Source organism: Necator americanus, chromosome IV (genome assembly GCF_031761385.1).
Source record: "Necator americanus strain Aroian chromosome IV, whole genome shotgun sequence".
Lineage (NCBI taxonomy): Eukaryota > Metazoa > Nematoda > Chromadorea > Rhabditida > Ancylostomatidae > Necator > Necator americanus.
Window position 1 is genome coordinate 17422462 of NC_087374.1, and position 14196 is coordinate 17436657.

The following is a 14196-nucleotide window of genomic DNA, read 5'->3' on the forward strand; positions in this document are numbered from 1 at the left end:
TACACACACACATACACACACACACACACACACACACACACACACACACACACACACACACACACACACACACATACATACACACACACACACACACACACACACACACATACACACACACACATACACACACATACACACACACACATACACACACACATACACACACACACACATACACACACACACACATACACACACATACACACACACACACACGGACTAAGCTCATTATTATATATCATGATCACGATCATGATATATCTTGGGGGAAGCAAGAGGAAAAATCCAAATTTCGAGTAATACTTTCAAATTGTGTCTACATTATATCGGTATCGGAAGAGTGTTTGAAGCTGAGATTTGAATATTCTTTAAATGTAGAATTGATGCATTCAGAAGGAAAACTATGGAATCTTTTGCCTTCATTTATACTAAAAAAGATGAAGAAAGATTGTTGGAGATACACAAGTCTAATTTCACAAAAAAGGCACTAATATTGATTTTCGTTGATCAGTGAAGGGGAGTGAAGCGGGTCCTAGCTGGTCGTTCAGACTGGTATATAATAACGGGCTTATTCTGTCACGTGTGCGTGTCAGTCATGAAATTCGAAAAGTAGGTGCGACGGGTCCACCGGAGTCGAGTTGGTGCGTCAGCCTCAAATAGCTATGAAAGGCAGTTCGAGGGGTCCACCGGCGTTGAATCGGTGCGCAATAACTTCGCGTGGATATCGCGAAAAGTAAATTGGAGGTTGCAACCGTTTCATATCCATGGCCACTCCACGTGTTGCATTAAACCTCTATGACTCCTCCACGTATCTATTTCCTTGCACGTTTGCCCCAACGTTTCTCCATTTTTGCAAAATGGGAAAACAACTAATGCTCAGGGAAAACGCTTCCTAAAAGCATTTTTTCCACTTTTTTCTACTTCGTGCACACAATTTTACTCTTTGACTACAAACAGTGATTAGTTAGATAACCGCCGGAATCTTGATTATGAATTAATGATTAATTAATTAAATGAATTAATTAATTAAAATAATGTTAAGAAAACTGTTCGCCGCGTCTATGTGTTATACAGATTGCTTTAGCGATTAGAAAGAGGCCCTGATTGGAAATTACCGCTGGACTGGTCGGATTTTAGTAACTTGAAATAAATATGAATAATGGACTACAGCAGTGAGGAGGAAGACAAAGGTGACTTCTTTTTGTAAAGGGAAGTCTGCACTATAAAATGGCTAAAATGCCTTTCTTTAGGAGTCTTCCGGTTTTTGAAAGCTAGTTGAAAAAAGTTGAGAAATTTAGCATTTTTCTCAACTCTTTTCAACTAGAACTAGCTTTTGAAAGAAAGAAAACTATCTTGAGGAAAGTAAAAACGAAAAGCAAAAATCTTCCTCTACAACATAATTCAAACCGAACGCTTCTTTATTAAATACGAGCTGAGTTATTGGACTTTGTTTGAAGTCATACGGATTTGATGCGTTTCCGAAAATCTGAAATTTCGCACTTACCCATTGCGAGATTACGGTAGCGCGGTTGGAAAAATCGATGCCGCATTTTGATAGAGCAACATTGAAAGCCCTAAACTGGAAATTTTGGTCTCCGTGGGTGTTCTAGTTGTATCAAAATGTAGTTGAGGACATGTCGGAAAATTTAATCAAAATTTAGAATTTTTCTCAATTAGGTATCAAAGAAAAACTAGGGAAGCTGGAGGCAATAACCTCTGTAGAAATATAGAAAAAATCTCTCCCTGCAAATCGCAGCCTGCCCTACCGCATGAAATTCACTCTGAGCGTCGATATTCAGAAACTCGTGGAGCCTACTTTGTAACAATTTTATTCCTAATTGCGCCTGTAGATGTCCTTTTTCTGCTCAGTAACACAATCGAAATTGCTTTTTCAGGTGACAACAGTATTTTCGTCGCTGTCAGATGAGAAATATGCTCTTTTAACTCTCATATACTCTCATATACAAAAAATCCGATTTTTGTCAAAGATTGGTCCCTGACAGTCGCAATAAAAACAGCGAGACATCGAGTGTCCAGAATTATTGTCCTCGATCAGCTTCAGCCGACTATGGGTACCGGATACTCACTCTTTGATTCTCTTATATCTTTTCCTCTTTCTTTTCCTTCTTTTATACTCAATATTTTCCATTTTTTTGGTGCAATTTTTTCAAAACAGCTCACTTGAAACCAAGACCGCAAAGCTTCGTTCAGAACGCACGTGTAATTTACACTCTTTTTCTTGCCTTCGTACTCTTGACCCGTTGTATTTATCCTAGTTCGGATGTCCTTCATTTATTAAGTATTTGCCCGAACAAGTTCCGGACTAAAACGTGTGACATTGTACCAGCAAAATTTTTTAAAAAAATACTTCACGCCATCCTCTCGTCTTTTTCTCCTCGCTCTCTTTATTTTTTTCTCCTCTGCTGACAAGCCTTAGGACCCCCTCCTTCTCCGACACTCCGACGCTTGACCCTGCTCAAAAACGTTTCAAGAAGGTAGATGTCGATCGCTATGGTAATAATTCGTCCTAGAAAAAAATCTTTAGTTTCCTTACTCATCACCTTCCCAGATATTCATGATGTTGGCAGTAGGTAAATAGGTTTTTCGTGCAGTCGCGTCGAATGTGTTTATCCGAGACACTGCGAGACGTCTGCATACGGTGCACTCTCCACGTTTGACTATTATCCTCTTTGCGCTGAACTAATCAAAGATCATCATTGCGGTGGCCGGTTGAGAAGCATATCGTCAACGCGAACTGTGGGCAATAGATTATGATTTTAAAAAAACTGGGGAATCAATTTGGAACTCTCTACGGGAAGTACCATTTGCCAATAAAATCTCTGAATGAACAGAGAGAAGGTAGTATCAGCAGTAATAGATAAGTGATAGGTGAGAATAGGGCAAAATTACAAAATTCTTTCTGATTCTGCGGCTACTCATCGCTTTTACGATTTTCAAATTCATTCGTTTATACAGCTGACAAATCGATTGGTTTCGATAAAAGGTGATTCGTTCCGATAGAACCGCTGTATTGGCTTTATGCGGCCTCAGTATTCGTTTCTATTTCATTTTTAGTGGTACATTGTTATCATACTTTGCGAACGGTGGACTCCAATAGTAATTTTTATTTAAATTAAACCCCAGGCACTTATTCACATTAAGATGTCCCAGTTTCGTCTATTCGCTTATCATCCAATATTTTTACTTCAAAGTTATAAAAAGAGACCAGTTCGATTTTTAATCAATTATAAGTCCCAACAAAGCTGCATTTTATTTGAATTATCTTTTTCACTGTGACGTAGTCTGGAAGCTAGTCATCTTCGCCGCAGGCAAGAGCTTCTTTCACCTATATAAATCTCTTCAAACTACGATACTTGCTAGAGACAGTTTTCTTTTGAATCCACGTAAGTTCAAGGTTCCAGGGTTTTCAAGGCCAAAGTCGGAAATATTCCTGTACTACCATCCTAAGTGGGAGTTATTATTGTGTTTGTACACTGTTTATTTAAATGTTTTCTTCAAAAAGTAGTTTGAAAAATCTTCCATACTAATATTAAGAAAAAAACAAGACTCAACCAGATTGCAAGCATAGCGTTACTAGATGACAAAACCGTCGCTATTCACATGCGCAATTTTTATGGGGAAAGTTATCTCTTAAAAAAGCGATTCGCGTAACAGTTTGGATCAATATCCGGTGTTGTTGTGATTGCGAAGACCTTAAATGGTGCTTGTGATTCTGTGGTGTTGATGCTGGAATCAGTGTCAGGTGTAATTGCTAATTCTAAAAACACACTATGAAAACAATTTCAACAATTGCTACTTATAAAAAGAAAGTGACCTTTAAGATATTGTCGATCGCATTACTCGTTGGCGGGTCGCGCTTTTTGGGAAACTGCTATATTACCCTACCGGGCGTCACCCTCCACATCCTTCATCTTCATCTTTCTCAAGAAGTTTCTTGCGCACCATCAGCTTACTGTTCCTTCATTATTCCTTTGGATTAATTCGTTATGATTTTATAACACACATGAGCAAGAAGAGAAGTTCACTTTTCTTAATGTATCAACAAAAATACCAATTCCCGTTGAAAACAACAAAAAAAACCGTTATCGCTAACATCTCAATCTCGGTCGTAGAGAAATATATTAGGAAAACATCGTTATGTTTGGATTATAGGATGTATCCTTACTCTTTTCCAGGATGAAGACGAGGATTCTCACAGTTGTGATTTTTGCTGCCGTTTTTGTCAGTGCTTATAATGATGATCACTGGATACGCGGTCGTCGTCGCCATGGTCAACATGGACATCATGGCCACCACAGGCACTTTCCTCCTTTCCTGTTGAATGTCACGAAAGAAGCGAAAAAGGAGTATTACAAGATCATCAATAATTCGACTGCTATCATTGGTCAACAGATGGAAGAAATAAGAAAGTGGGCGGAGAGAAATAATATTACGGTCAGCGAAACATTTCATGTGTAGGTATCTTAGAAGAGCTCCTTCTGCACTTCGATCATATGATAAAGTTCAGGACCAAGTGAAAAAGTTTGAGGAAGACATGAAAACTCACAAAGAAGAGGTTAAGAAGAATGTCACTGATTTACTGGCACTATTACCTGGAATCCACAACGAATTCTCCGAAATTGTTGAGAATGAGAATCAAACTCGATTCGAAATGAGAGAGGCAATCGAGAAACTAAGGGAGAAGAATCGAGCTGTACTTCATTTTTGATGTTCCATGTTCTCTGTTCTTGCCCCTTTATCCTTGTTGATGATTAGAATTTAGGCGTTTGATACTATGCTGTTTGGAGCGGGCGAGATCGTGCATCGAGGAAGACGTGTGGAACGTCATCACAGAAGTTACGGTAGTTAAGCCATAAGCATTCTCTATAACTTTCACTTAGTATGCAGAGTACGAACGTACTAAATTACTACTTCCTTTCAGATTGGCATTACCATTATCACAAATTCTAAGCACTTGGCTCGGGCTATCATTAAAACCGATCAGGCACTACTCTTTACTCTTCAATGCATCGTTTTTTAACTTGTTGCTTAGTGCAAACAATAAAACAGTGTTGTTGCTAAACTCACATATCCATTAATTTTAACAAAAATATTCCAATAAGATGGATCCGACACAAAAACCTGGGTGAAACGTCATCGGTTTAGCCCTCGCGGTTGAATTCTGATGTTCGCATAGGCTCCGTATCATTAATTCAAGGCTTTCTCACACTTTTACCATGATCCAGTAGTAAGGTGATTTTTTAATGGAGATATCAGCCAGAATTGTTCAGGTTCTCCTGGTAATCTGCGTTAATCTCTTCTTGCGTACCTGGGATACTCATAGGGAAACGTGGTGATCATAGATCCGGAGAAACAGGGAGGGCAGGAACGGGATCAGCCTTCGCGAAATTAGCCGAGTTCACTAAACCCTGGTCTAAAAAAGGACCAAGCATTTCATTTCGGACATTTCAAGCTCCATTCATGTCAAATTTTTGAGGGCTAAAACCGCTGGTTAACCAGTAGTTGAAGCCCAATCACTGTCGCGCTGACATGCACTAACGTGCACCGTACGTTCTGACACGTTTTCTTTTCGATAATTTCACTTTTCTTTGGTCTTACGCGGCTGCACTATCCAAGGATGCGGTAGTGTTGAACACTAACAATAGTTCCTATAAATTCTTGTCGGGAATGGCGTTTGAGAAAGGTTACGCAGGGTTTCGCCGCAGCTACCAGCATTCATTAGATGCGAGTGCAGCAAAAGATAGATTCCCAAGTTGCACGATTCCTTCGTGCGTGCACTTCGGACGTTACATGAACGTGGAAGACGACACAACTGAATAGAAAGGGAAGAACAGCATAAACAGTCCTCTCACCCATAAAAAAGCTACGACCCTTGACTTTCATACACACCTGCCTGACTCAAACTTCTTTAAGTGGTCCACCACGCAGGGGGCAGATACTGTTGCCAAGAAGTTGTCTACCGCCTACGAAGTGCTTGAAAGGTATTTTCTGACGATTCTTAGGCGTAAAAACAGTGTTTGTTTTCGCATCCAGTGGAACATACATACAAAGATAAGCAATGATGGATCGGCAATATTGTGAGCACAGTCGGTGGAGTATGGACCGAGAGAACGTTAGACTGGGTCTCAATAAATGCTAAATAGAAATCATAGAAGATGGTTGGGAAAATTTTCTGGTTCTCCATCGAGGCCCATTAACGAAGTGCATCCCAGATTAGTTCAAAGAAAAAGATTTCAGTCAGGTCCAAAATTTTAACGGAAAATGTCTTCCTCTTCCTACCGTTTGTCCCGCGTTGTTGCAGGGTCCGCTTTTCTGCTTCTTGTCTTCCATATGGTTCTATCCATTGCATCAGCCGTACACAAACGTGCATCTATCATACCCAGCTTCACACGGTCTAACCAGCGAATCTTTGGCCTCCCACGCGGCCTCACTCCTGAAACGTCGAGCTTCAGAGCGGTTTTGGCAACAGAATCTTCCTCTCGCCGCAAGACGTGACCAAACCATCTCAGTCGCGACTCCTTCATTTTCTCAGTTATCGGGACGACGCCGAAGATGGAACGTACAGTGTCGTTGGATACTCTCTCTTTTAGCGTTACACCTATCGTCCACCTCAACATCCGCATCTCAATAGCATGCAGCACTCTTTTCAAGGCTTTCGTCGTCGGCCAGCACTCGCATCCGTAAAGGGCAACAGGACGCACAACCGTCCTGTAGATCTTCGACTTCAGTCGAACAGGGACTTTCCTGTCGCACAGTAAGCCTGTTGCCATTTTCCATTTCATCTTTCATGTTCCGTTCATTAACACGTGCTCGACCTTCTTGATCAATGTCGCCTGTGGAAGTCACTTTGGATCCAAGGTACGTGAAACAGTTCACCTTGTTTAATTCGGTGCCATCGACACGAATTGAACCGTCCTCTATCCGCACTCCATATACTCAGTTTTTGATGTGTTGAGGCGCAATCCATATTGCTGCAGCTGATCTTTCCAAGACTGTACTTGTTTCTGAAGATCATCTCGAGACGAGCATGACATCGTCGGCAAAGAGTAGAGTCCACGGATGCTGCTTCCGGATTTGCTTCGTTATCGTGTCCATGCACAGTATGAACAGCAGGGGTGAGAGGGATGAACCCCCCGACTCGAGACCCTTTGACGCACATATTTTTCTGCTCTTTGCCACCCCTTGGACCTCCATAACAGCTCGTGTGGGATACGGTCGAAAGCTTTCTCGAGATCGAGAAAAGCAAGACGCACACTGCGGTTCTTCTCTCGATGTTTCTCCAGAAGGATACGGACAGCATGGATAGCATCTATAGTGCTCCAATCTTTCAGAAAACCGCACTGGTTGAGTGAAGCGCTGACAATTTTCCTCAGACGAGCCTCCAGGACACGCTCAAAGACCTTCATCGTATGGCACAGCAGTCGTATAGGCCTGTACGAAGTGCAGCCAGCAATTTCTCCTTTCCCTTTCCAGATAGGCATGGTCACGGAAGTTTGCCAAACGTCTGGAGTCTGTCCTTGTGCAACGATCTTGTTAAATAGAGTTGCGAGCCACACGGACCCTCGATCTCCTAGCAGCTTCCAGACATCAGCAGGTATGTCATCAGGACCTTGTTGTTGCCTTGTTCGACTTCATTTTTGCGAGGGCAGCACTGACTTCGACGGCAGTAATTGGTAGAACAGAACCCTCGAAGCTGGGAACAGTTGGGATCGGAGGATGATAGAACTCTTCGTTACACAAGTGGTTGTAGTACTCTCGCCACCTCTCCAGGATCTGACCAGGGCGGCGCAGAACGGCTCTATCAGCTCCCTTAACGATCTTGGTGTGTTCCATATCCAAGTTTGAGCGATGACGTGCTCTGAATAAACGATACACTGCCCGCTCGCCCTCTCTGGTATCAAGCATGTCGTACACAGCCTTGTGGCAGTCCGACTTCGCCTTGGAGACTGCCTTCTTAGCCTCCCTTTTCGCCGCTAGGTAAGCACCCTGATCTTCAGGCTGACGTGTCCTCCACCAGAGCTTATACTTGAACTTCTTCTCACAAATTGCCGCCTGAACTTCCTCGTTCCAAACCACGCAGCCTTTTGTACTTTGGGCTTACCTAGAGTCGTCTTTCTCAGAGTGTTCTCCGCGGTCAAGCGTATAACGCTGGAAGTAGACGACCACATTTCCTCCACACTACGAGTAGGGTGGGGAAGTGCAGATGGAGCCACGGACGCAAAAAATATCTCCTTTCGATCCTTCAGATTCCACCATTTGATGCGCTGTGTTTCAGTTCTTGGATGTCTCTTCCTTGGACGGGAGATTTTCAAGTCCATAATGAGCAGATGGTGTTGGGCAGCGACATGATCTGTAGGGATGACTTTTGAATCCTGCAGAAGTCGGCGATCTCGTCGGCGTAACATCCAGAAATCTATTTGTGTTTCACGACTGCCGCTGGTGTACGTGATCAAATGCGATTTTCTTTTCCTATACTGCGTGTTAGCAATGATCAAGTCACTTGCAACAGCATACTCCAGGATTCGCAACCCGTCGTCGTTACGAACTCCACAACCGTATCCACCATGACAACTCTCGAACCCGTCTTTCCGAGAACCGACATGTCCGTCGAAGTCTCCTCCGATTAGAAGTACTTCGCCTTCTAGGGATTGGACGTACTGCTCCAGATCTTCCCAAAAGCACGCCTTCTCTTCTTCACTACAGCCCATCCGGGCGCATAAACAGATAAGACTTGCAATTCCACTTCTCCTGTATCTACTTTTACAACCATCAAGCGATCCTATAGTCGATCCACCGCTGTGACGCTATTTCTAAACGACTCGTTCAATATGATACCAACGCCACTGCGATTTGATGTCCCGTGGTAGATGAGCTTGAAGCCATCGCCTAATTCCCTTGACTTGGAGCCTTTCAAGTGAGTCTCCTGTACACAACATATGTCAACACGGCGTTTTCTGAGACTGTCTGCCAGTTCACGACTTCCTCCAGTAAGCGTCCCAACGTTAAGTGTTGCCAAGCGCACTGGATGTTGCTGGCGATGGCGGACTAACTTCTTTTTCCGGGTCCGTCCTCTAGCCGGTAGCCCTCGCATATTTGCCACATTGCCCGGGCGAGGACAATGCGAGTCGCTTCTGGGGTACGCCCTAGCTTCTGAAGAACACATAGTAGACATTAGCAGTATGACGGGACGGGGGTGTTGCCCTCGGTCGGCTTGTCGCAGTAACAAGCTAGCAGCCTGGCACCGGAATCGTCGTACTACCCCCTCACTTAGCTAGCCTGTAGCCTTGGCCCAAGGACCGGGCTACTAGCCGGACACCTTTGTGGCATGGTTGAACCTGCCGAGACGAAGTCTCGCCACCAAAGCTGCCCGACGGCCAGGGCCACCGCTGCGCCGCTTTGAGGCGTGAGGTAGGATTTGCAGCAGATTTTAACGGAAAATGTATAGCTTAGACTTTCATTGTTTCTAAGCCACAGAACACATCATTTCACTACTACATCAATATGTTTAGAACAGTCATGATCACCAGACCTAAAGGGTATGTACTCCCATTCCCTCACCTTCTCCCATTTCTTTTCAGAATACTGGTTCTTTCATTGCTGTTTATCTTATTTTCGGATTACATCATTTGAAATAGGTTGTTCAGATGGGGCACACAAATCTTGAAGATCTGAGTACATTCAAAAGTAAAATTCCTTCCTCAATTTCACATATCCTTAGTGGTTGTTCTCTAACCAGATACCTTACAGGCTAGATTTAATGTAAATCGGTGTTAGATTTACAGTAGAAAAAAACCAAACACATCTGAACAAAGGAGGATAGTGCGCATCCTGGGTAACAATACAACACGGTTCATTTCAGTTTTTTAAAGCAAACATTTTGTTTCCTCAATCGTTATGAAATTTCACTTGTGCTAATGTGAGTCATTAATTGGCCGAAATCGAGTTTTTCTTCTCTGTGGACACAACTGCGTCGTCTAGCGCGTGGTTTTCAAGCGTGGGACTAATTTGTGCCTCCGATTTTTAATATGCACGGCTCAACAGTTTACTGTGCAGCACTCCAAGTGAATAATACCAAATACCGTACCTCATGAATCATCATCGACGGTAATCTATATCAGCAGCACCAATTCGGTTCATGAGTAGGCATCTAAGAGATAACGCTATTTTCGAATGTCTTATCAGTCCATACAAGTGAAAAAAGCAGACCTTTTTTTCTATTTTCGTAAATGCGCGACATGTCGCAGTTGATAACAACATATGTGCTCTGCAAAATCTCTCTTCCCACAAGAATACAGTATTAGGTTGTCAAGATATAAATGAGACTGCACGATGTGTCGAAAAAAATTCTTTATAACATCTATGTAAGTCACCAGATCAATTTGTAAGTATTCTGGATTCTTCTTTTAAGTGGAAGGAATGCTGAAGGCCCATTTTTTGTGGTTTTTTTTGCTCTCGTCTTTTCTTTGCATTTTGGGTTCTTTCTTGGGATAGTGGAGAAACTTATAGAATCACCCTAAGATCACGTTTTCCAGGATCACCTTAAAGGCAGCATACCACAATCTGTGGTGGTACCGATTTCAGGTGGAGTATCCATATACGGGGTCGTGGATTATGGAGACTGGGGTGGTTCCGCTCATCTCTCCCTGAACCACTGCAAGCAGCCGGCCCCTGGATGCTGTTTTGTACGATGCCTTCTACTGCAGCGCACCACCCTTGCACGCGCAGCGTCTCTTACTGCCTATCGGGGCACTCCGAATTGATTTTCGTCGAATTGCAGGGCAGAGGCGGCGTAAGGGGTGGAGCATTGCAATAGGTGGCTTCGTACAAAACAGCATTCTGAAGGCGGCTGTTTGCAGTGATGCAGGGAGAGATGGCCGGAACTACCCCGTCTCCACAATCTACGACCCCGTATACGGATTCTCCACTTGAAATCCGCACCACTTCAGAATCGTGGTGTGCTGCTTTTAACTAACCGTCTACAAATCGGCATGGAGTCGTAACACCAGCAGGGATGTTTCGAATTCTTAAAATGTCAAGACACGAGCGGTTGTTCATACGAGTTGCCCTACCACTTTCTCAAAAACGAGACCCTAGCTTCTACGCCCATTGTATGACTTCCATTAACTTCCATTTTTATGTCAATTCTGCAGGAATTTTAAGAAGTTTTTAATTTTCTTATAGCAACAATTGCAGAAGAGAAAAAAAAACGACTTTGAAATCAGTGCGAGTTAATTATCTTCAAGCAGAGGAGTGAGCGCAGTCAATTGCAGAATTTTCTTGGGTCCAACAATATTCCCTAAAGCATCAACTAAACAATTTTCGTCCCTGGACTTATGTGCCCTTTATATAGTATACCGCTGCCGTGTGATATTTCGAAAAAATAATGTTTATGTCTTGCCGAACGAGCCAGTTACAACCAAACAACTATGTGATCAGGGATTACAGGACCTTTACATTCGCCTATGCAGCGCATGCGTCGTCTGCGCAATTCTCGAGGAGAAAAGAAGTTCACCTGTCCATGCGTTGCTCCCGAACAGGATGAGTCAATTTAGCACTACTTGAAGAGATTAAACTACACGTTCGAGCTCCTACTGGTCTTGTGCTGCTCTCATAGCTAACTTCCAGAACAGATCTGCTCGCACCTGGCTGATAAGTGTCCCCAAACTTTCTAAGGGCGCTGCTTCGATTTATAAATCGAATAGGGTACTGCAAAGAGCTGAGGGAACATTAAAAAAGTAGGTATGTGCGTTGCCGCGTAGGAAGTACTACCGACTGTGGCGTCCTCAAATTTGACGGACTTTTCTGTCCGCAATCGCATTGAAGAGCCTGCAAACAATGGTTCTCACCTTCTTTCAATAAAGTTTGCACACAACAAATCGCTGAAACGTGTGTTTACCATTGACAGCCTAAGAATACTTTTTTATGGTTTGTAAACAAGTGTTCCGTTGTAATAATTTGGCTGGATACTGGCAGGACTGCGCCCTTATTTAAACAGGCGCGTAATCTCGTGTTCGACAGCGATCAATCACGAATGAGCGTATCGTAATAGCCGAATAATTGCAGACGTTCGCTTTGCATGCAAAACTGTCGATCGTAGCCGAATACCTCAGGAAAGACTGTATAGGTTAGAGTGATGCACAAACAACCTCCTGTTTTGCAAAAAAACCAACAGAGAAGTGGAAATAACATCTCGAGTACTTCAGCTGCAAATGAAGAACACCAGACGCACATTGTGAACATAAAACTGGCCGCTGTAGATCCTTTCTTTTGATGGTTGTCCAGAGAAAACTATGTGCGATTCGGAGCACTATGACCGCATTAAAAAGATGAGAAGAAGAAAGGTATGTTTCAGTCCCCATACATAGTCTTCTTTCGGTCTTAAAAAAATGCAAAGTTTTTTCTTATCCACATGTAGGTTTAGCAAGGATACTACTTTTCTCGTCCCAGCGTTCATCAACAGTGAGAAAGCCTTCGAGAGCGGAAAGCCAGACACTGTACTGCAAATGTTGCTCGATCAAAAGGCACGCTTAACGTACGTGCCCGTCTCAGACAAATTTTAACAGGGTTGGTTTCACTCAACCTTGTAAAAGAAACTGCGGACGGACAGTTCTTTCGTGCAGTGTTCCCCTCAGACGGAGGAGACGCCAGCACGCATTGCCTCCACATCCACGAAGTTACCCAACGTCTGTAGAGCGTATGACAGGGTTATTCTGAATATAAACGGAAAAACCGGCGCGCACAGCAACTAAGCAATCTTCGCAACGGAACATTCAAGGTATGTCTTGTCATTCCGACACACCAGAATATATATCGAAAGCTAAGGAATCATGAGGGCGGGTGTGGTGTAGCGGTTAGAGGTTCTGCTTCCTGCACGATCGATCGGAGGTTCGAATCCGCCCTAGTGTTGTCTGGAGGATAAAAGCACTGACTTGACACATCGGCTAGCCACCGCAAGTCATTGTATAGGCCAGATACACGTTCGTAAACCTCAAACGATTCTGAATTGAAGTGAACGTGGGGGCGCATCCCAAGCGGATTGATTAACGCCAGACACACACACTTTAAGGAATCATGAATAGATCACGTTGAGATAAAAATCGATGATTTATGAACCAAGGGTGGGTTGATCCTAAGCACAGAAAAAAGTAAGCCTAAGGTAGTCTGAACCGGTGCTCCAGCACCCTTCACTTTTGGACTGTTGGCGAGGGGATTCTCGTCAGTTGACGTGCACCCTATGAGCTAGCCGCCTTCATCTGAGCAGGTTCGGACTCTCACCGCGCCTATGACCACAAGAGATGTTGAACGCGCCCCAGGGAAATCGCCATCCACTGGTTGATGTGTTGAGTGCTGAGCAAGCTGGCGTGGATTCGACTCAAGGACCTCGTCAACGTCACTTACGAAACACGCAACATATTTGCGAGGAAGACAGGACAGAACGGACCTTGTCGGTACGGTCAGTTAAAGTGGCCATTTAAGTATCCAAGTATCCAATGAACACGTGAATCACAAAAGTACTGAAAGCACAACACTTTTTGTCTAATGGATTTGATGAATTCCGCTCCTCTCACATCACTTAGAATGTAGCGACGCTAAAGGCCCAAACAAACGTAGTGTATGCAAATGGATAGCTTAAGCGATTTAATGAGAGAAACGGAGTATGTAAAACAAGCATTAATTCTTAAAACGTGCTATAAAAAACCTCAGAAGTCTAAGTGACTTTGTGCGCATCGTTCCTTTCTGAAGTTCTTTTTATTCTCAACCTTGTCAAGCCTGCAACCAGTAGACGTCATTTTTTTAGTGAATTTGAAGTCCAAGAGTACTTGGAACAACGCCGAAAGAGTGAAGAGGAAACTCGGAGAATATTTATTGAGATAATAAATTCGCTAACAAGTCTCGGCAAACGGTTCCTTGAAATATACTGGAGTAGGGGCAAGATCCGAGCCCTCGTTAAAGCTGATATAGACAAATTCAGAGCGGAACACGAGCAAGTTGGTAGAAATCTTAGCGCATTTCTGTGCAATTGAATAAATCTACGGAGAGGATGCGCATCAGGAGGTATCCAAAGCGGCTGTCAGAATATCTCCTTATGAGTTGTGTGGGTCGATAATTGGTCTGCGCTGCGGTCGGCAGCGACAGCGGAGCTTTTCGCTATGCATGCAGGATGCCCCACAT

At 43.4% G+C, this 14196-nt stretch overlaps 4 protein-coding genes across 6 annotated transcripts; 1 reads left to right on the forward strand and 3 right to left on the reverse strand.

The window, feature by feature from the left end:
* Nucleotides 1-2502: 2502 nt before the first annotated feature.
* On the forward strand, nucleotides 2503-4974 carry RB195_001654 (uncharacterized protein; the record flags this gene model as incomplete). Of its 2 annotated transcripts, XM_064198551.1 has the most annotated exons (5): nucleotides 2503-2594; nucleotides 4200-4458; nucleotides 4532-4717; nucleotides 4787-4865; nucleotides 4946-4974. In XM_064198551.1, the coding sequence occupies 5 exons, from the start codon at nucleotides 2503-2505 to the stop codon at nucleotides 4972-4974; spliced, it is 645 nt and encodes a 214-aa protein (XP_064054432.1). The 2 variants fall into 2 exon arrangements, with proteins under 2 accessions (XP_064054432.1, XP_013297822.2); XM_013442368.2 differs by lacking the exon at nucleotides 2503-2594 and having other exon boundaries at nucleotides 4201-4458.
* A 1325-nt stretch (nucleotides 4975-6299) lies between these two features.
* Nucleotides 6300-6794, reverse strand: RB195_001655 (uncharacterized protein; the record flags this gene model as incomplete). The annotated part of the gene is made up of 1 exon (XM_064198552.1): nucleotides 6300-6794. The coding sequence occupies one exon, from the start codon at nucleotides 6792-6794 to the stop codon at nucleotides 6300-6302; it is 495 nt and encodes a 164-aa protein (XP_064054433.1).
* Nucleotides 6795-7626: 832 nt separating this feature from the next.
* RB195_001656 (uncharacterized protein) lies at nucleotides 7627-8732 on the reverse strand (the record flags this gene model as incomplete). Of its 2 annotated transcripts, none has more annotated exons than XM_064198553.1 (2): nucleotides 7627-8015; nucleotides 8126-8732. In XM_064198553.1, the coding sequence occupies 2 exons, from the start codon at nucleotides 8730-8732 to the stop codon at nucleotides 7627-7629; spliced, it is 996 nt and encodes a 331-aa protein (XP_064054434.1). The 2 variants fall into 2 exon arrangements, with proteins under 2 accessions (XP_064054434.1, XP_064054435.1); XM_064198554.1 differs by having other exon boundaries at nucleotides 7627-8032; nucleotides 8098-8732.
* Nucleotides 8733-8803: 71 nt separating this feature from the next.
* On the reverse strand, nucleotides 8804-9187 carry RB195_001657 (uncharacterized protein; the record flags this gene model as incomplete). Its single annotated transcript, XM_064198555.1, has 1 exon — nucleotides 8804-9187. The coding sequence occupies one exon, from the start codon at nucleotides 9185-9187 to the stop codon at nucleotides 8804-8806; it is 384 nt and encodes a 127-aa protein (XP_064054436.1).
* Between the last annotated feature and the right edge of the window lie 5009 nt (nucleotides 9188-14196).